Here is a 23,066-nt window from a genome sequence, read left to right on the forward strand (position 1 = left end):
CCCCCCCAGGCTCGAGCTTCCCCTGACCCCAGCCCCCAGAACAGGCTGCTATTCGCAAGCCTAGGGAGCCCTGCGGGAACTCCCGCCGGTCTCCCCAGGCTTGCGGATATCTGCCCGAAGCCCGGGGCGCGCTCCGCTGCGCTCTCCGGGTTTCGGGCTGCAGGCTGCTATCTGCAAGCCTAGGGAGCCCAGCGGGAACTCCCGCGGGCTTCCAAGGCTTGCGGATAGCTTCCTGAAGCCTGGAGAGCAAGAGGGGTCGGTGCGCACCGACCCCTCTCGCTCTCCAGGCTTCAGCGAAAGCCTGCATTCGCCTCATAGGATGCACACACATTTCCCCTTCATTTTTGGAGGGGAAAAAGTGCATCTTATAGAGCGACAAATACGGTAATTGCGTGCTTCCCGATCATGCATCCCCAGAGGTAAAGGTAAAGATAAACGACCCCTGGATGGGCAAGTCCAGTCAAAGGCGACTATAGGGTGCGGCACTCATCTTGCTTTCAGGCTGAGGGAGCCAGCATTTGACCACAGACAGCTTTCTGGGTCATGTGGCCAGCATGACTAAACTGCTTCTGGCGCAACATTACACCGTGAGTGCCAGAGTGTACAGAAACACCATTTACCTTCCTGCCACAGTGGTACCTATTTATATTTTGAACTGCTAGGTTGGCAGAAGCTGGGACAGAGCAACAGGAGCTCACCCTCTTGCGTGGATTCGAACTGCCAACTTTCTGATCGGCAAGCCCAAGAGGCTCAGTGGTTTAGGCCACAGCACTACCCACATCCCCAGAACAGCAAGGGGGAGGTTCAACAGCAAGACAGCATAAATAAAATAAAATAAATGCACACACTGAAATGCCCCAGGGCTATCTGCTCCTCCATCCTTGCTGCTGGCAAAAAAATCTACTTGGAAGGGTGAGAGAGGCAAAGTGCCCTCTTCAACAATTGTTCCCGCTCACCATTCTTGACAGAGGAGCAGAATCTTCATGCTCCTTCAGATGCATCTAGTATTGCATGAATATTGCACTAAAAATGAAGCAGAACTGGGGCACGCAACCATTTCTGATCATCTAGAAAAGCTCAATTTGGATGTCAACTATTTTCTGTACTTCTCTGCCTTCAGTTGTGTGTCAAACAATTCTGCCCTCGCCACACACCGACAGGAAGAAATCAACACCACAGCAGGATCAGAGTTAGAACAGTTAAGCAAGTGGGACAGGAGTGGCTATAAATGGCTACAATTGGAGCAGCTGCTGTGGCAACTGACATTATTGCTCTGGTGACAAAATGATGGAAGTTCACAGCACTGGCTCAAATGGACAATTAGGAGCCACCCTGCTGGAAGCATCCAACTTTGGGGTAAAAAACTAACCATAAATAGAAGGCCTGCTGCAGAGACCTAAAATAGATGCCGGCCAATCTAGTGTTCAGATTAGTGTTCAATCTAGTGCTCAGACCTCTGGAACAATTTTGTAGCAAAGACCCTATTGTAACATACGCTATTCCCCAATCCTATCTGAGGTCTTTAGGGCAAGAAAAATATTTGTAACTTGGGCTGTTGCCAGATTGCAGAAGTCTGAACCACACAAGTTTTTTTTTATCAATTTGCTTAATAAATTGGAATGAACATGGATAGAAACAAATATTCAAATGCTGTTTATTTATGGTCTACCAACCACAGATAAAATAAAAAGTTACAGAATGTGAAGCATTTAAGATGGCTAAAAGCAGAAAAAGCTATCATAGATTGCTACATTTATGAATTTTGCAACTTGCTCCGTCATTCAAAAAGTTCAAGCCCTCCATGAAAGTGGTCAAGAGAAATTCTGAAGGGCATTCAATGAAGGACTGTGTAATGGGGCATATCAGTTTCTATGTACTCTTGTAAAAATGCTTTTAAAAAAGAACAAAATATACGTCTTTGTTGTTGAAAGTGCACAATCTATTACTTATTACTGTTACTTACTACTTTGTAATAAAGTAAAGGTAAAGGGACCCCTGACCATTAGGTCCGGTCATGGCTGACTCTGGGGTTGCGGCGCTCATCTCGCTTTAAATATATACCCCCTAAAAGCTTTGAGGATAAAGCATTCGTCTGAGCCAAGGAAAAATGTTTTCTGTATTTAGGAACAGACAGAAACTTTAAATAAGGCATTCCATTCCTAGAATTAAGACATGGTTAACCCAGCAATTGGGTTAAGGCCTCTGGGCTCCTGAAGGTCAATATCATTTCATATGACAAATATTTATTGAATATATAAATTGTTCAGACTGTTGTGGTAATCCACCCAGCACTCATGAGAAAATGTGGTGTGATCTCAGAGTAATCAAATGAAATGAAACTTTAACGTGTGGCATAATATAATAATTTTGTCAGAACTAGCTATTTGTTGTTTACTGTTGTAACAATTGTTTTCTCAAAATTTATCTTCTGTACCATGAAAATAAATAAAATCATTATTTAAAAAAATATGATTCTATGTAACAATATACTTGGCTTGCTCACCGCTCATGGGTCAGCTTAGCCAAGTACCATCTTCATCTACCTGGTGCCCTTTTGACACTTTGGACTATGACTCCTGCCAGCTCCAACCTAGCACATGTGTGCTGGCTGGAATTGATAGATGTAGTCCAAAACATATGGGGGACACCAGATTGGTTAAGGCTGGGCAGTTCCTTCACATGAAGGAAAAGAGTGCCTTTAAAGAAAAGTGGAAAACATGTAGGCCCCAATTCAAGTAATGCTGGCTAAGCCCAGTACAAGGGCTTCTGCTAGCATAATGGTGCTTTCTCTCCACTCCTTGCCTGTATTTGCTCTGGAGGGTTGGCGAGACCCCCTCAACAGTGCACAGGGAGAAAGTAGGGAATAATTCTGTCTGGCAGAACTGCTAGCATGGACAGAATGATCAGATGAGTGTGGCACTGAATTGCTCTCATACTGTTTTTGTATGTTACATACAGGGGTTGCCGCAGATACAGTCAACTGTGAGGGAGGAGGGAGGAATAAATGCTACTGGATGACAGGGAGAAGGCAGAATTGCTCAACATCTACTTTGCCTCTGTCTTCACCCAAAAGGAAAGCAATGCCCAACCTGATGATAACAGAATAAACAATGCAAGTAGGGAGCTGAAGCCCAAGATAGGAAACAGGTCGTAAAGGAACATCTAGCTACGTTAAATGAATTCAAATCTCCAGGGCCTGGTCAGCTGCACCCAAGGGTACTAACGGAGCTCATGGATGTAATCTCAGAGCCTCTGCCTATATTTGAGAATTCTTGGAGAATAGGCGAGGTCCTTGTAGACTGGAAGTGGAGAGATGTTGTCCCTCTGTTCAAAATGGGGAAAAAGAAGAAGACCCAGGTATCTACTAACCAGGAAAGGGTCTAGACCAAATACCGTATTTTTCGCTCTATAAGATACACCAGACCACAAGACGCACCTAGTTTTTGGAGGAGGAAAACAAGAAAAAAATTATTCTGAATCTCAGAAGCCAGAACAGCAAGAGGGATCGCTGCACAGTGAAAGCAGCAATCCCTCTTGCTGTTCTGGCTTCTGGGATAGCTGTGCAGCCTGCATTCGCTCCATAAGACGCACACACATTTCCCCTTACTTTTTAGGAGGGAAAAAGTGAGTCTTATAGAGCAAAAAATACGGTAATTAAATGGTCAGCTATCAGTACTAATACCCAGCATGGGTTTCTCAAAAACAAGTCATGCCAAACACATCTCATTTCTTTTTTCAATAAGTTACAAGCTTGGTAGATCAGGTGAATGCTGTGGACATAGTGTATCTTGATTTCAGTAATGCTTTTGATGAAGTCTCCCACGGTACTCTTGCAGAGAAGCTGATAAAATGTGGGCTAGGTGAGATAACTCTTAGGTTGATTTGTGATTGGTTGGCTGTCTGAACCAAAGAGTGCTGTCCTGGGCCCATTGCTGTAATAGTACCAGTCTATTCTGCCTTGGTCAGACCCCATTGGGAGTACTGGGTCCAGTTCTGGGTGCCACAATTTAAGAAGGATAGTGACAAACTGGAATGTGTGCAGAGGAGGGCATCCAAGATGAACAGGGGTCTGGAAACCAAGCTGTATGTGGAATGGTTGAGGGAGTTGGGTATGTTTAGCCACGAAAAGAGGAGACTGAGAGCAGCCATGATAGCCATCTTCAAATATCTCAAGGGCTTTTGGGTGGTAAGAGATGTTTGACAATGGAATAGAATGGTCTCACTTGGCAAGTGGTGGACTCTCCTTCATCGGAGGTTTTTAAGCAGAAGCTGGATAGCCAATGGCTTTACAAGAAAGGAGATTCTGACAAAACATCAGGAAGAACTTTTTAAGGTTGGATGGCCATCTGTCCTGGATGCTTTATTCCTGCATTGCAGGAAATTGGATTAGATGATCCTCAGGGTCCCTTCCAACTCTACAATTCTAAAATTCTATAACATCTGCTAAGGTGTCACCTGCAGTTTTTAGCAAAACTAGACTGCAGACAGGCTTTGATCTTCAGCTTCAGTTTAACTGCTGTAAAACACCCAAAGTCCAAGGTGCTGCGTAAACAATGCTACAAATTTTCACTCAGCATTGCATCCACAATTAGCCCTTGCTTTCCTCCTACTTCCTTTGGAGCTAGAGAGGTGGCTAAAGATCTTCCCTGTAGTCGCAGTGTGATTCCTGTCTCTTCCCCAGCTCCAATGTTGGGAGAAAGGCTGGTGGAGGCTTTTTTTGTCACTGTATTGCTAAAGTGCTTAGAAAAAGGATGGGCAGAAGCTAGATTTGAATCTACAGTATATCTCTGGTAGTTTATCAAATTTCTGTCCCACCCTTTGCATCAGTCTCTAGTTGGTGGATCTCAAAACTCTAGCAAAAAACAAAAGTTGACCTCATAAGTCAACCCTCATCTAGAAAGCCTCAATCACACAGAGCCAAACAAGCAACCTCCCAACACACATTTTCAGCACCAAACTTAACATAAAAAGAAACCTGCTAGATCAGGCCAAAGGCCTATATAATCCAGCATCCTGTATTCACAATGGCCAACCAGGTGCCAAGCAGGACCTGAGTACCACTCTCCCCTCCTGCAGTTTTCAGCTGGTGGTATGTAGTTTATTTTTTAAAAAATTGAGGGGACTGGAGGAAGGTTGGGTTATTAAAACATCTGTTAAAATGGACAAATATGTGTAACATCCCTGAGTCTATCTTCACAGGCCAAGGACAAATAACATATGATGCTGTTTTATTCCTGGAAAATTAAGCAAGCTGGGGAAGCTGTCTGGGTGACAGCCATTCAAGGAAACACGTGGAAGCTACTTTAGGAGTACTTGGAGTAAAGAGCAGTTCCTAAGGAATGAACCAAGTGAAAGGGAAAAGTAATGTTCAAAACCCAGCTTAGAGACATAAAGAACAAAACATGACACATTGTCAATTCACAGCCTGTGCCATTTCCATGGATTTTATTACATTTCCCCTGATCCTCCCCAATATAGCATCCACAGCGCACACCCTCCACACCTTCTGATGTCTTAACAACCCCCCTGTGAGGTATGTTAAGGTAAGAGAAAGACTGGCCTGTGTGTTTCATGGTGGAGACAAGATCAAGCCTTTCATCTCTTTTATTTAGCATTGCAAGGGCCCATCCAGGCCTCAGCATGTTACTCACGTGGCATTGGTGGTGCTATTCCTGCCTCCGTCCATCAGCTGGTCGTGTGTCAACATCACGGAGTAGTTCTCCACCAGCAGGTTGTCAGGGTCATCTGATTGGTCAGGCAATTTCCCCAAGGGATAATTTCCCCACTTCACCCACTCTGTGAGAAAAGACACAGATAATTCAGCACGATCAAATGCCTTTCACCTGGGGTTAGTCCGTTCATATGGACTATGAACAAAATGTGGTACAATATTATTGCAGCCACAGAGCCTAGGACTTGCCGATCAGAAGGTCGATGGTTTGAATCCCCGCAACAGGGTGAGCCCCCGTTGCTCGGCCCCTGCTCCTGCCAACCTAGCAGTTCGAAAGCACGTCAAAGTGCAAGTAGATAAATAGGTACCGCTCCAGCGGGAAGGTAAACGGGATTTCCGTGTGCTGCTCTGGTTCACCAGTTTAGTCATGTTGGCCACATAACCCGGAAGCTGTACGCCGGCTCCCTCGGCCAATAAAGCAAGAAAAGCGCCACAACCCCAGAGTCGGACACGACTGGACCTAATGGTCAGGGGTCCCTTTACCTTTACACAGGGGTTCGGTTTCAAGGATTCTGAATATACACGAAAAGCCCTTGGAACGGCTCAGGACTGCAATACCTCAAGGACTGCCTCTTCCCATATGATCATCTTCTCAGGCCCTTCTTTGTGTGCCTCCTCTTCGAGGTCCGGAGGGTGGCAACACAAGAACGGGCCTTCTCTGCAGTGCCTCCCCGTCTATGGAATACTATCTTTAGGGAAGTTCATTATACACCTTTGGGCACCAGGCAAAAACGTTCCTTTTTAACCAGGCCTTTGGTTGATCTTATTGACATCCAACACCCTTTTAGAATGTGGCTTGGAGTGGGTGGGTGTAATTGCTTTTGGTTTGATTTTATATATTGTGGTCTTGTTGTGAACCGCCCTGAGACCTCTGGGTATAGGGTGGTGTATAAGTTGAATGAATGAATGAATAAACCACCCAGCAGCTAGTGGGGTGGGGGGAGAGGGTGGGCCTTGCTCAGCAAGCAAGGCAGAGAGCTTAAAAGCTCTTTATGTGTGGGGTAACCCAAGTGGAGCTTTTAAACGCTCTGCCCTGCTTGGATTTAACTTGCATAATTTCAACCAGCTTGCCTTCAACTGAAACTGAGCAAATTAAATATATGTAAGATGTGATCATGCTGTACTCCCGGTTTTTCCTCTCCCCAGAGATCAATGCGGGTTAGAATCCTTCTGGTGTCACATGCCAGTGATAGGTGGGTCTGGAGGCAAAATTGTGTGAAGCCACTTTTTGCATGGCTAGAATGTCTCCTACTCCATGAACTCAGAGGTTACACACCCATTCCTCTCTATCCTTCATCCAGGCAAGCAATGAACATTGCAGCCAGGCAAAAGCAGGGCTGGTGTGGCCTGGGGAAGGTGCACGGCCTGCAGATAGTCTTTCAAATAAGGCTGGGGGTCAAATTTGCCCTTTGGGTTTGAAGTTCCTGATCTCTGTTTCAGAACATCAATAATCGTCAACCCTTCCAAACAAGCACTGAGAGACCAACTTCTTAACATATACGGCCTATGCATGGAGATGATAATAATAATAATATAATTATACCCCACCCATCTGGCTGCATTGCAACCCACCTTATGGCAGGCTGCAACTCTGCACTGGGTCAGCTTCAGAGTGAGACTTGCATCACTCTAGCCTTGGTCTAGCTTGTTTCATAGCCTGGAGCTCCCCAGAAGACAAAGAGACCAATTGGGCTTCACAATGTTGGAGAAGATGCTCAGGAATAATCGTGCCAACTATTCATTTCATCTTGGCATTCCATAGACAATCCTGTCTATGACAGGATTGTCAGCTTTCTTAGCTGGAAATCCCCCAGATCATTCAAGAAACACACACGGTTCCATTAGTTTCTAAAGATGGGTTACCCCATCTTTAGTTGGGAACTACCAGTGTCAGTCCAAAACTTACCCAATGATGGTCTGATCATGACAAGGGTGTTCAATGAACACTCACACAAATCCTTGGGTCCTTCCCTCATATCATTTCAAGCAAAGGATATATTTCCTTCATATCATTTTGATAAATGATATTTCCCTCATATCATTTCAAGCAAAGACCATATCAAGGGTCCAATGTGTTGGACCAATGGTCTAGATGACAAATTTGACAATCTGTTTCTTCAGCAGAGCACGGCAGCAAATGCAGAGCAGTGTGATTCTACTTGACCCCCCCCCACACTTTGTCAGTTAAATACAAGCTTATATGTTGAGTTGCCCACAAACATCTAATTGATGCAGTGAATGAGGTGCAGATCAGTTCTGAGCTGTAAACACACTTCAGACTGAGCCATGATTATTTCTGGATAAACCAGCTCAAAATATCCTCACCATTCCACCCCCCAAAAGTAAACAAGTGTGTGGGTGAGAGACACACACACATACACGCAGAGAGAGAGAGAGAGAAAGAGAAAGGGGGGGAGGGAGAGAGAATGAATGAATTTGGGTAGTTTCTAAATGAGTGGAGCATTGAAAGCAGATTTTAAATATCTCTTTGGGGCATGTCTAACACAACATTTCTGGAAACTTATTGGGCAACACACTGGGTAACTGCCTGGGAAACTCAATGTGTACTACTTGAGCAATAAGGAAATTAAAAAGATTATTAGAGAGAGCTGGAATTAATACTAAATCTAATAACAGGTGCTTGAATGAGGCCGACTCAGCCTAGGGGCGGGGGGGGGGGGGAAGCAACATTCATAGCTCAGAATGATTCTCACAAAACCCGGACATTTTGCACTGAAGACTAGACTGACGCAGAGAATACTTTCTTTTTTTAACATTAGAACTCAGCATCATCCAAAGAAATTGAATGGGCCACTCAACAACACAAATTAACTTATAGGACTGCACCTGGGGTCCTGCAGGCAAAGCAGATATTCTACCTCTTTCTCTCCCTCCACCAACTCATCCCCCATGTGATTTTATCACCGCAGAACATACATAGGAAGCTGCCTTGTGCCAAATCAGACCATTAGTCCATTGTCTAAGGCAATAGGTCTCTATGGTTTCAGATGGGTATTTTCCAGGCCTACCTAGAGATGCCTGGGACTTTTTGCATGCCGAGCATGTGTTCTACCCTCCATAGCTCCTGCAAAGTTCTATTTCCTCTGATGCAGCAAAGGCCCCTGCTAGGCAAAGAATGAAACTGTGGGCTCAAGTGTCTCTGAATCACAGGTGCTTAGTTCCACCCTTTTCTATCTCCACTCAACTGTTTGGCTGTAAGTCGCTTTGGGCTGCCCAAGGTAAGAGGAAGTGACTCACAAATCCAATAATAATATTAACAGTCACCACTGCCACTACCACCATTCCACATACTTGCAACTACTAATCATGATGTGTACAGATACTCAAGACAATGCCAGATGTAAGGCTGGAGACACTCCAGACTGCTTCTTGTTTCTCCCCTTCCCCAGCAAACCAAAAGGCAATTTTTACCTGGGCTGACCTGCCAGACCGACCCAAGCAGAACCATCTTTCTCTCATCAAGATATCCAGGGTAAAGATGTGCTGCCTGAGCTTCTGCCTCTTCCTCCTCCATCTCTTCTTCTTCTTCAATATCTCCCAGCGGCCACTCATGCTTTGTAGTTCTTTTGGCAAGCCCTCTGGCCATATTGCTCTGCTTCACTTGCCACTGTAAGCTCTCCACAGTATAAATAGGCTGCTTGCGGAGTTCTGGGATGGAGCCTGGGCTGGGAACGGTGTCCTCTTGGGTGTAAATAGAGGTGAGGTAGAGAAGCAATTCCTTGGAATCTGGAGGCAAAGGCTGATCCAATTTTTCCAGAATCCTGAGCCCGGAAAGAGAGACATGTAGAGAGAGTGTGATGCAAGGGCAGAACAACTGCTTTCAAATGAGTTGGCCAAAGCAAGTTAGTGTTTAAAAAGCCAGCTGGGCATAATATTTGCCAATAAATTCCATACCTGCGACTTTTATTTCCCCATCTCGGTGTGGAGCACACCAAACCACCACACTCCTTGCAAGTGCACCACACTCTCATGTGAACCCAAACACAGCACTAAGCAAGATCAACTTGAGAAAGTGCAAGGGACAGAGAAAGGGAGGCTTGGAAGGCTTCATTTGATACCCAAGCCTGAGGATCCCCATCTCTGCCATAGGGTTTGTAAGTGCCAAGGTATTTAGAGTACTTCAAGTAAAAAGTCCCATCTCTTACCTGTGTCCACAGGGCAATGAGGAGCCAGTTCAGAGGCTGAAGTATTGGCTGCAAATCATGTTGGTTTCCTGAACTGACTCTTCTGCACTAACACCCTGAAGCCCAGGTCTCCACCACCATGCACATTCCAGTGAATGGCTTACATACTTACATGGGCATGAGATGAAGACTCGCCCAGCAAGTAGCTTCTAGGCAACAATCAAGGAGTTTTTGCCACTGCAGTGAAACATTTTGAAGAAATGGCTCCGGGGAGCTTTCGCTATTTGTGTGGGAATGCACTGACTTTTTCTCTTCACGAAGAACCATGAAAGAAAAAGAAAAGAGACACTTAGCTGGCAAAGAATGAGTGTGTAATCAAATGAGATGGATTTGAAAAAGGAAGGCCTGGGTCAAAATTCCATATCTGCCATAATGTGGCTTTAGGAAAGTGTCACTTTGTCTCAGCCCCAGTTGTCTTATCTGTAAAATGGAGCCAAGAGTAGGTGATTTAACAGTATGTGTTTTAAAACAGAAAAACAAGTAGATGGAGAGCCAGTTTTGACAAAACCTCAAGGAGCATGTTTGTCAAATTTTACTAACAGAACAAGGCATTAGTGGGAGCCAGAGTGATCAGAACAACAGCAGTTCAATTGCCATCTAACAGATGGCTTTAAATGGAGATTAGACAAATTCATAGGGGCCAGTTCTATCAAAGGCTATTTGTCAAGTGGAACTTCCATAATCAGAAACAGCCACTTTGAATACCAGTTGTTGTGAGGGACAGCCATTGCTTTCATGCTCTGCTCATAGACTCCTTCAGAAGTTAGTTCCTGCTAAAATAAGAATGTTAGACTAGATGAATCTTTGGTTCAGTGCAGGACTATCCTTGTATCCTCCAATTCTTGAGGCTTAAGCAAAAGGTATCATTAAAAAGAAAACGAGGGTGTAGAAAAGAGCCCTACAAGGAGAGCAACTCCTTTCCAGATTTATAGTAAATATGACACTGCTAGGTTTTCCCATTCGCTAGTTCCCACAAAACTGCAAATGTAGTTGGCAAGGAACATTAATTCACACTAATGTGTGAATTAACACATTCATGTGTTTCCTCAGCCTTCAAGGCTGCGTACACGTCATGGTCACCTGTATTCTACTTATTCTACTTGTCTTTATTGTATGTGGTATATAAACACATAAAATAAATAGCAAAAAGTATTTTTTTCATATTGGTTTGCATGTTTTAGATTAAAGTAAAGGTAAAGGTACCCCTGCCCGTACGGGCCAGTCTTGACAGACTCTAGGGTTGTGCGCCCATCTCACTCAAAGAGGCCGGAGGCCAGCGCTGTCCGGAGACACTTCCGGGTCACGTGGCCAGCGTGACATCGCTGCTCTGGCGAGCCAGAGCCGCACACGGAAACGCCGTTTACCTTCCCGCTAGTAAGCGGTCCCTATTTATCTACTTGCACTCTGACGTGCTTTCGAACTGCTAGGTTGGCAGGCGCTGGGACCGAACAACGGGAGCGCACCCCACCGCGGGGATTCGAACTGCCGACCTTTCGATCGGCAAGCCCTAGGCACTGAGGCTTTAACCCACAGCGCCACCCGCGTCCCCATGTTTTAGATTAGCCTTCCTCAATCTGGTACCCTTCAGAAGTTCTGGCCTCCCACTCTCATGGCTGATGGAAATGGTCCTCAAAACTTCTGGTGGGTACCAGGCTGGGGACAGTTGCCTTAAATGTTTGTTATTATTTGTTTTATTACATTTATATCCCACCTTTACTCCATGGAGCTCAAGATGGCATACTTAAGTTCTCCTCCCCCCTCCCCCTTTTTATCCTGTATGGTAGGTTAAGCTGAGAGTGAGTGACTGGTCCAAGTGAGCTTCACTGCTGAGTGGGCACTAGAACTCTGGTCTCCCAGGTCCTAGCCCAACTCTGTAGCCACTACACCACCCTGGCTCTCAAAAAATGTTGCTGTTGATGATGAGGATTAAACAGCGCTTTCTGTTGCTTTTTATTCCTGCAAAGGGTACAATACTCACTCGATGGTGCGCTGGTCTCTAGAATTTTTGTGAGCCACCTGATGAGATAGTCTGACCGGAGTTCAGTAATCGAGAAGAATTTCTTCAGCTCACAGAACAGCATCTCGGCCAGAGTCTGTGTAAAGTCTCTAGAGTGCAAGCCCCTCAGAAGGGGGTACCAGAAGCAACCAAAAGACTGAGGGATTCTAAAATCCCAATCCGTGGTTTCTACACCACCAACAAGGGGAGAGAGGAAAAAAGTTATTCAAACAACAACAACCAGGTAATATATTGAACACCATCACATTCCCTTAATTTTCCTCAAGTTTTAAAGTTATATTTCTGCATGATTATTGTTACTACTGTTATCAGCAGGAGGGTGTAGAACCACAATCATAAGGCTGTATCCAATGCTAGCTCTACTCAAAGCAGTGTCACTGAAATTAATAGACATGATTAACTCAATTTCATTAATTTGAAAAGGCAAGGTGCAGGGCAGTTTACTACTTTCTCAATCTGTCTTTGCCCCCTCCCCACATTCCACATAATTTTTGACTATGATGGCAACCGAAAGCTATTCATTTATATTACTTAAAAATGGTAATATGGTTTCCAGTTTGCTAGGATGTAGCACAGATTTGTTTTATTTATTTTGAGTGGTCAACTGCTGAAACCATGTGCACACATCTGTCAGCCAAAAGAAAAGAGAAATCTAGAGCACTAACCTAGATGTTCAATATTCAAGGTGTTCAGCTCTTCCGTGGTTGGGATGAGAAAGCCATCATCAAGCAACACTTCGATCATAGCCTCCCTAGAGTCATTACAAATCTCAGTGAGTTTCCTTCCTTCCGCTCTACCACTCCATATGAGCACCAGTCACCATTGGTATAACCCAACATTCTTCAATTGTGCTTATTTAATGCCAAACTATTAGAAAGAACAAGGCTTGAGTAGATTGCACTCTTCCTCCTTCCCTTCTGATCTTGTTACATTCCAATGGCCAAATGACTGTTTGCTCCTGCCTACAAACTAGGATCCAATCACAAACCAGAATTTCTTCTCATCTTCATATGCTAGGGAAATGGAATGTTTTCCTTATGCCTGTGGGGGATTCCTGTGGGAGATTAGCAGCCAAACCTAACAAATGCATATTCTTCGAACATAGCATGAGAAGGGGCTAAGTCAACGGAGCTGTATTGCTGATAGGCAGATTCTCAGACCATAGAAATACAAGTGGTAGAAATGGCTCTGTGTGATGTCATTTCCATTCCTCTCTTGGAGAGGAAGCAACATATAGTACTTCCTGTTCCTCTCTCTCTCATCCTTTGACCAGCCATGAGGGCAGATGGGCCTTCCGCTTGCTTCAGCGTCAGGCATGTGCTATAACTGCCTACAGGATATTTTTTTAATGCTGCCATTGCTATGAACCAATGCATGAGTACAAAGCAAGTAAATCTTATTTTAAATATACTTTATAAGTTGCTGCCTGATAGTTTGTTAAGTGGGATAAGAAGTGAGAAGGTAGCTTATTTCATTAGCTGGACTTGCTCAAAATGAGCCTTTACAGCCTAATTTCTATGCTTTTAGCATAGGAATTTTTTGCTGCCAAGGGTGGAATGTTAAAACTGTTCAACCCACACATGTGGCCCGGAGGGATAAATTGCAATTAATATATATTCTTCTACCTATTAAAACCCATCCCACAATTTCATAGTTTGGTATTACATCTGAAGAACATTTTTGCTTTTCTGTTCTGGTTTGGAGTGAAGCTACCAGTTGTGGAAACCAAAACTGAGGAAAGGAAACACACACCCTACACTTACTTCCAATTCTCCAAACTATTGCTGAGAGGATAAGAACCAGCCCACTGATAAAACCACAATAATACAGTTTGAGTCTCTATATAGAAGTTCAATAAAGTTGTGGGGGTTTCAAAAAAAAGGAGGGGAGGAATCTGTTTCTAAAACAGGAATATACTACAGCTAATAAAAGAGGATGGGGAGACAAATCTCATTTCTGTAAGTGTCATATAATAGTGTTAGTTTCTAAAAGGAAACTTCTAGTTGGAAAGGGAACATGTCATTGTAGTCAGTGCATCAGTTCCAGTTGCTGTAAATAGACACAGCCTCTCCCCCAGGCTGTAAAAATAGCAGCTTGTACTATAATTCAAAAGGCATGTTTCTGCAAAAACTGGGAAATGAACAACAGATCAAAATGAACAAGGGGTAAGTAGGCCTCTGGTCAATTGCTCAGGGACTGCTATGCTGCTGCTATGCTGGAGCAAATTCAAAAACAGCATTAATTCCATGTTCTCTGTTCCCTCCCACCTACCACCCACCCCCTTACTATTACCTTTCTGCCACCGAAACCTGGAAGCAGGTCGGAAAGGTGAATGCAAAAGATCCCAGGTTTTAGTCCCCAGCAGCAGCTCTCCAGATTTTCCCAGCACTGTCTGCGGATGCCAGAGATTGAACCTGGGACCTTCTGAATGTAAAGCATGTGCTCTGCCACTTGAACCACAGCCCTTCTCAAAAGGCATCAGTGAAGCTGGCTCTCACTTCTTCTATCAGAAGCATCCCTGAATAGTACCAGCCCTGCCTCCACTGCTGCTGCCTGCTGCTTTTCTCCACTTGACCTTCAAACCTGTTGGCGGATAAGCAGCTCTGAAGTGGAAGACTTACAAAAGAGAAACAGCAGGCAGGGGAGAAGGTTAAGCACATGGACATAAACACAAACACTGCTTTTTGCAACTGTCTCTCATATATTCCATTTTTATCCTACCTCAAGCTCATGCTCAAGGATTTTCCATCCATCCCCACAGGGTTTGCTCTGGGGATGTGGTGGTACCAAAATGGGTATCAAAATGCCCTCAGGTGGGTCCCCTCCATTGCTGGGCCCCTGCGGCAATAGTAACAACACCATTTAAAGTCTCTACAAATGTTGTGGTGCAGTGCTTTGTCAGGGGGCATTGCGATGCACTGGCAGAAGCTGGTGCTTATTCAGAACTTCATCTATGAAATAAGGGGGACTGCTACAGCTGGCATCCACAGCAGCCCAAGATGGTGTGTGGTGATGCCAGCCAATGACCAGCCCCACGCCTCCTTACTTTCAGGGAAGTCAATGTATCATGTGTTCATGGACCACGCCCTGGGGTGTACAAACCCCTTATTTAACAAACAGGCATTTCTGCCCTGATCTGGCAACAATGGAAGGCTTAGACTACTTCTTTAAAAGGGAGGGAGAGAAAGAGGGAGAGGTGCACTTGATCATATTCCCGCACCCTTCATAAACATATTTTTCTTTACCCTGGTAATTTTAAGAAAGCAAAAGCCACCCCCTCTTCACAAAGCCTGTTCAGAGCCTGGAGAAGTCCTGCAACAGAGAGAAAGGGCTCAACTCCTGGCCTCTAAAAAGCTGCAGCCTATTTAAAACAGGTGGTTTCAAGCTTGTGGAAGGTAATGGGCCCAGCTCTTATCATGTCTCTGAAACCAAGGAAATTCTTCCCAATGAAATGGGGAACCAAAACTTGAGTTTCTTGCTCAGTCACAAACCTCAACCCTCAGTGGAACTAGCTCAGGTGACCCATGGAGAAACCCCCTTCCTGGTTTCCATGCCCATCCATGTCCAGAACAGGTGCACCTTCTCTCCATATGTATATGGAGAGAAGTATAATGGGCTACCTCCCAGTAGCCCAGTTTCTGATAGAACACCAATGTGACTAAGAACCTTGAACATTAAACTATCAACATCTTGAATAATATGACCTCAGCAATTCTGCTGCTAGTAGCCTTGTACCCGATATTGCTAAGAAATTCTAGGAAAGTGGGGCTGGCGTGAGTTTTGCAAGGCTCTGCCCACCATCTTGATTCAAATAGCATCCACTCATATCTAAATATAGTTGAAAACCTGCTCATAGATCTCAGGAATGATCATGCGAAATTGGGTTATATCTTAAGAAAGCATTTGCTAACCAGGTGTTCTCCAGATGTTTTAGACTACAACTCCTTTCAGTCCCTGGAAAGCAATCAGGTTGGCAAAGGCTGTCTTAAGAGGTGTCCAAATGTACAGCAAACAAACAGCATTCCAAAATATACAGGAAATATATAGTAAAGGCTGGCTATCAATATGTGATGTCAATCTTACTACACTGAATTTTATTTTATAGGAGAATCACTTCCGTTTGGAGGGCTGCACCCAGGAGTGGCCCTCTCTGGGCCACTCACCTACCAATTACCTGATGTAATAAGACATCTGGTTATCAAAACTTCCAAGCCACAGCTGCAAAGGAAATTTCTACAAGTATGGGCAAGGTGGTCAGAGTTTGCCCAAAACTGATTAGTATGCTTGAGGGCAAGTTATAAGGCCCAACGGCCAGATGTTCTCCAACACCACTTAAAAGTTCTTGTGATATTACAGTATTGTATTCATTATATAAATTTATATACTGCTTCTCATATTTAAGTACCAAAGCAGCATACAACATACAAACACAATAGACCATCAGTTGGTGTTGGATAACAACTAGCTCTTTTTTCTTTTCTTTTTACACTGAGTACAAATGAATGCTGCAGACTAGAGATGCGCCCACTGCTCCCCATACATTTAAAAGGAGAACCTGAATGAAGCCTACACATAAACTTCTACATGTGTAATCTGGTACCTGGGAAGTGGGAGAGTCCCAGATTGAGCATTCTGTTGCTTAGTGCATTACCATAAGACATTGTGCACTGGTGATTGCTTATTACATGATTTCTGATACTGAGAAGGAAATGGTAAAAGAAAGATCCAATTTGTTAGTACTCTCACAAATAGCAAAGATGTCTCCAGACGTTGCAAGTAGTTAGGATTACAATAAGATGATGCTGCCTCTGTAAAAGACATTGGCTTGAAACAGACCTTTGATTAAATAAACAATCTATGGCCTTTTAGACAGTTGAGGGTGAGGGCAGTTGTTTTGTTGTTTGCTTTTACACTGTAAACTGTCCTGCAATCATCAGATGAAGGACAGCATATAAATTTGAAAAACAAATAATAAACATCCTGAGGGAAAGACATTGGCTCCCAATGGTGCAGATAATACTTTAAGGCATGGAGGTCAAGGAACACGTCACAGTCAAACCTCCCATAGTTCTCCCCCCCACTTCCCCTCTTTCGTTACCAAATGTACGCATGAAAAAGGGTGAAAACCTAAATGACCTGAAGGGAAAGATAACTCTGACGTCGGCCTCTTTCCCCAAAGGTCACCTGAGGAACAATCATCATGTCTCATCAAGAGGACACAGATGTTTTAAGCGAGGGGATTGCACCAATAAGTTGTTGCTTTCTAAATGCTATCCACTTCTTCAAAGTACTTCCCCACACCCTGGATGTTGGAAATTTTCCACTTGCTATGCAGCTGAAGCTGCATGGCACTTCAATCAGGTGGCAATTTCTACTTAATAAAAGTATAATAAAATAAACTGGGGGGGGGGGGGAGAAGAGGAAGCAAAAACAAAACCACTCATATTCACATCCCTGAAGAGCTTGAGATCTGGTTTAAATTTCTCGCCCAGAAGAACATCTAGCCTTGGCTAACCTGGTGCCCTCTAGTCTTTTCAGATCATCATCATCATCATAATTTATTATTTATACCCTGTCCATCTGGCTGAGTTTCCCCAGCCACTCTGGGCGGCTCCCAATCGCATGTTAAAAACAATACAGTGGTACCTCGGGTTAAGTACCTAATTCGTTCTGGAGGTCCGTTCTTAACCTGAAACTGTTCTTAACCTGAAGCACCACTTTAGCTAATGGGGCCTCCTGCTGCTGCCGTTATTTCCTTCACGTCTGAAGGGAGGGTGTTCCACAGGGCGGGTGCCACTACCGAGAAGGCCCTCTGTCTGGTTCCCTGTAACCTCACTTCTCGCAATGAGGGAACCGCCAGAAGGCCCTCGGCGCTGGATCTCAGTGTCCGGGCTGAACGATGGGGGTGGAGACGCTCCTTCAGGTATAGAAGGATCAAGTCCGTTTAGCACCAACACTTTGAATTGTGCTCAGAAACATACTGGGAGCCAATGCAGATCTCTTAGGACCGGTGTTATGTGGTCCCAGCGGCCACTCCCAGTCACCAGTCTAGCTGCCGCATTCTGGATTAATTGCAGTTTCCGCGTCACCTTCAAAGGTAGCCCCATGTAGAGCACATTGCAGTAGTCCAAGAGGGAGATAACTAGAGCATGCACCACTCTGGCGAGACAGTCTGCAGGCAGGTAGGGTCTTAGCCTGTGTACCAGGTGGAGCTGGTAGACAGCCGCCCTGGACACAGAATTAACCTGCGCCTCCATGGACAGCTGTGAGTCCAAAATGACTCCCAGGCTGCACAACTGTTCCTTCAGGGGCACGGTTACCCCATTCAGGACCAGGGAATCCTCCACACCCGCCCGCCCCCTGTCCCCCCGAAACAGTACTTCTGTCTTGTCAGGATTCAACCTCAATCTGTTAGCCGCCATCCATCCTCCAAACGCCTCCAGGCATTCACATCTTCACCACCTTCACTGGTTCTGATTTAAAAGAGAGGTAGAGCTGGGTATCATCTGCATACTGATGAACACCCAGCCCAACCCCCCTGATGATCTCTCCAAGCGGCTTCATATAGCTATTAAAAAGCATGAGGGAGAGGACGGAACCCTGAGGCACCCCACAAGTGAGAGCCCAGGGGTCTGAACACTCATCCCCCAACACCACTTTCTGGACACGGCCCAGGAGAAAGGAGTGGAACCACTGTATAACAGTGCCCCCAGCTCCCAGCCCCTCTAGATGGTCCATAAGGATGTTATGGTCGATGGTGTCAAAGGCCGCTGAGAGATCCAGAACTAGGAAGCAGCTCTCACCTTTGTCCCTAGCCCGCCGAAGATCATCGACCAGTGCGACCAAGGCAGTTTCAGTTCTATGGTGAGGCCTGAATCCCAATTGGAAGGGATCCAAATGGTCCGCATCCTCTAGGCGTGCTTGGAGTTGTTCAGCAACCACCCACAATTCTCATCAGCCCTAGCCAGCACCTACAAACTAACTATTATCTAGTACGCTTCAAGCTAATACGACTTGCACTAGCATTGATAAGAGACTAATTGAAAAGAAGACTATGCCATAAGAACCATAACCCTCAAAAGCAGAAAAAACAGACATTACTGAGCCTAGTCTTCTTTGACTTCTATACACCTCCAAATTTGGTGGCCACTTGGTACATATCAGAATAGCCAGTATTGAGGTATATGTGTATCAGTGTTTATATATATTTATATAGATACTTTATGACTGCACAACAATTATTCTTAATAATCCTATTCATTAACTTTGCAACATCCTTCAATACTTCATTCCAATACCACCTCTGGTGTTGTTTTTCTGGGTAGATACTATTGAGGCAGCACTGCCAGCATTTTCCTGAAAGAAAAAAAATTCAGAGCCCTCATACAGAAAACCATTTTCACAGGTCATCATCTTCATAATTTATTATTTATATGCTGTCCATCTGACTGGGTTGCCCCAGCCATATGGACATTCCTGCTTGTAGAGAGAGAACCTAATAAGAAAAAGCAGCCTTTGAAATTAGCTCCATATACACCTGTCCATATACATACACCAAAGGCCTGGTCTACACATGCTCCAGAAATGAGGTGGTAGAATGCACTGCATCACCTTAGATTGCAGGTGATGCCTGCCATTTTCAAATGACCACCCTATATAAAATAATATGAAAATTATGCAAATACGAATCTAGCATGAAATGAGTGTGCTAGATTTTTACATGCAGAGATTTATTCCTTTTACATGGAACTGAGTCTAACCTGGGATTCCCCTGTAACCTACATTCTGAAGCAGGACAATCCAACTTTCAACTTATGTCTTTCCACATCATACTCCTGCATTTGTAAACTGGGCAACACGTCCCTTTTGTGGCATTTCAATGGGTCAACCCTACAATCAACCCTCCAGACAGGGTAAATTCTAAACTTCATTCACTTGGGCCACCTGGGTGCTGGAGATTGTTGGCAGACTCACAAGTTTGTGTCAAATTTTTGCGAGGACATCTATCGAACCACAGTATCATTCTCAAACGTTCAAGGTTTCAAGCAAAATAATTTACGCCCTATTTCAAGATTCCTGACATACTGAACACAAAGTAAGTTACTCCCTTGTTTTAGATTTGCTAGCCTTGGAAGGATTTTTATCAGCAGTTAAAGATATTTTTTCACAGCAGAGGATATTGGACTGCTTGAAGGTTCTCCAAGGCCCTCAATGGAGTGACCCTCTGGGTGGGCTCCAGCTTGGACTCAGGGTTCAATCAACTGAGAACACGTGGGCAGTGGGGAGGAAGGAAATGTGCCATTGGCAGCACTGTTTATCTGTATTCCTCTGTTGCTCCGGTGGGAGAGGAGCTGGCAGCAACCTATGGCTTGGGTCGCTGCCAGGAATCTTCTGGAGCCATTGACCAAAGCCCCACACCTCCTCCCCATCTCTCTGGCACTAACAGAATGCAACACAGTCTCATTAGGACTGTCTTTCCCCATTCTCACACATGGAAGAGGCGATGCAACACCACTCCCATCACACATTTCAGCTCCCTAGACATTACCATGGGACAGAAGGAGACAAAGCGACTGCTGTTTTTGGAGGGTAACTGTAATATCTACTCCCAGCCACATTCAACAGACTACCTGTTATTGGGTCGCAGTAAGAAATTGCCAACTACTGACACTCTTGGCAACACAATAAACTACACTTTTTCTGCAGGAATCTCCAGACTGAAGTCAAAGCTCAGAAAAAATCATAAAACAAACAAATGCAATTAGTCACGGCAGTCTGATGCATGGGATGAGGACACAGCTCAGCAGCAAAGCACCTGCCTTCCATGTACGTAGAAGGTATCAGGCTCAATCCTACTCATTAGCAGTTAGTAGATGTGAAAGATCTTCTACCGAAAACCCTTGGAGTCTGCGGACTCTCAAGAGTCTCGATCCAAGGCTGCTTCCTAGGTTCATATACTTATTGGGAGGAACAGGCTCTGTTTGAGCTGTTGTCCTAATAAATGTTCTAGCATCCTCTAGAAACAGACAAGGAGAGCACCTTTTTTGGCCTACAAATGCTCAGATTCAATGCTCAGCAACTGCAGACAATCAGGTAGTAAATGACAGAAAACCTCCACTTAACACTTTGAAGAGGCTCTTCCTGCCAGAGTTGACCATACTGGGCTAGAAAAATAAGAATTTCTTCTTATACAAATTTGTGGAAGAAAAAGCTACCGGTGGTTACTAGCAGTGATTATACTGAAATAAGGCAGCTTCCTGCGTTCCTCGGACAGTTTTTGTAGTCAGCACAGTTCTCTCTGTTATTGTTTACTGTTCAGACTAATTAATGCTTTAAAATAACTGGCCCAAATTCAACAGGCTGTAATTTTTGCTAGTCAAATGCTAAACCAATACCTACTCTCTCTGCCCATAGCATGCAGTGCTCTGGACTGTGACAGCTGATCTGGGAAAGAGAGCTGGTGGGTGAATTGCCTTGTCTTTGGGCAGGAGACAGACCCAGATGAACACCACAAATCACATGATATAGCAATTTAAAATGCTACTGCAGCCTCTTAAAAAGCAGAGACATCACCTTGCTGACAAAGGTCCTTATAGTTAAAGCTATGGTTTTCCCAGTAGTGATGTATGGAAGTGAGAGCTGGACCATAAAGAAGGCTGATCGCCGAAGAATCGATGCTTTTGAATTATGGTGCTGGAGGAGACTCTTGAGAATCCCATGGACTGCAAGAAGATCAAACATATCCATTCTGAAGGAAATCAGCCCTGAGTGCTCACTGGAAGGACAGATCGTGAAGCTGAGGCTCCAATACTTGTGGTCACCTCATGAGAAGGGAAGACTCCCTGGAAAAGACCCTGATGTTGGGAAAGACTGAGGGCACAAGGAGAAGGGGATGACAGAGGACGAGGTGGTTGGACAGTGTTCTTGAAGCTACCAACATGAGTTTGACCAAACTGCGGGAGGTAGTGGAAGACAGAAGTGCCTGGTGTGCTCTGGTCCATGGGGTCACGAAGAGTCGGACACGACTAAACAGCAACTGCAGCCTTGTGGCTACTGATCTCTTTTTCCCCACTACTTCGCTCTGAGCTGGACAAGTTTTTGCCTGTGAAGAAAGCAGCCTCAGCAGAAACACATTTCCCTTCACTTTTTTGTGTGAAATGTGTTAGAAGCATGCACTGCGGTGTGTTCTCTCATCCAGGACTCCTAAGCAAGCTAGAGGTGGGGTGGTTGACCTGTGTTGCAGAGCCGCCTCCTACACTTCCTGTTGCCCATCACTAGAAAATAGGAGGCCCTGCTGAAATGCTAAGTGCCAAAAGCAAATTCCGCTTTATCAAGAAACAGCAGGACATGCTTAAAAGAAGGTCTCAGAAATGTAAATAAGAGAGCAGAACACTGAAGCATATCTTCTGCGCTGTCAGGGAATAATGCAAACAGAACAGTTGCTATGAGAACTCCACAATTTGCAGAGATAAGAGGGCACAAGTTCGTTTTCTGCAGATATTTAGGAGGTTGACACAACCTTCTCTCCTTCACAGCATGGTGGTCCTGACAATACTCTTCCCCCCTACACATGGGAGCAAGACTGCACCTTTCACCCCCTCTCGTGTTCACAAATGGGAATATATGAATAGTGAGTGCATGTGTAAAATCAAATGTGCATGAACCTGAACACTACAATCAATAGCCCAGATAAAATCTAGGCAGAGAGCTGGCAACCTGAGCCTATGTATATTTTACCCACAAAACATTCTATTCATGGATATCTGGGGATAGGACAGGTGCACCAAAGAGTGCAGGGAGGTAATGCACACATTCAGTTCCTAAACACACATGAGAGAGAATGTCAAGTGAAGAGTACTGTATTGTTTTGTTCAAACTGGGCCAGAATCCCTTAATGGGTCTAAATACTATGGAAAAAGTAGTCAATTGGCACCCACAAAAGGCCACTAAGCAGAAGGACTCAGGGTGTGATAAGATAGAAATGTCATGGTAAATCTTATTTCCTACAAACATTTAAAGCTAGAACAACTGTGCCTAAGCCCAAATGGTGCACGTTAGACATCCCAAAGTCTCTCATTTCATTCCATTTACTTGGAAAAAGGAGACAAGGCCA

At 44.6% G+C, this 23,066-nt stretch overlaps 1 protein-coding gene across 3 annotated transcripts in view; it reads right to left on the reverse strand.

Annotated features, from left to right (window-relative positions):
- Nucleotides 1–23,066, reverse strand: part of LAS1L (LAS1 like ribosome biogenesis factor) — a 47,729-nt gene that overhangs the window by 8,251 nt on the left and 16,412 nt on the right. For all 3 annotated transcript variants that reach the window (XM_083423712.1, XM_083423713.1, XM_083423711.1), the window contains exons 9-13: nt 12,619–12,704; nt 11,915–12,121; nt 10,049–10,187; nt 9,164–9,513; nt 5,652–5,796 (exon numbers count right to left, since the gene is read on the reverse strand). In XM_083423712.1, coding sequence (XP_083279838.1) covers nt 5,652–5,796; nt 9,164–9,513; nt 10,049–10,187; nt 11,915–12,121; nt 12,619–12,704 — 927 coding nt within the window. The remainder of the gene's footprint in view (nt 1–5,651; nt 5,797–9,163; nt 9,514–10,048; nt 10,188–11,914; nt 12,122–12,618; nt 12,705–23,066) is intronic.

Source organism: Podarcis tiliguerta, assembly GCF_965153285.1.
Source record: "Podarcis tiliguerta genome assembly, chromosome: Z".
NCBI lineage: Eukaryota > Metazoa > Chordata > Lepidosauria > Squamata > Lacertidae > Podarcis > Podarcis tiliguerta.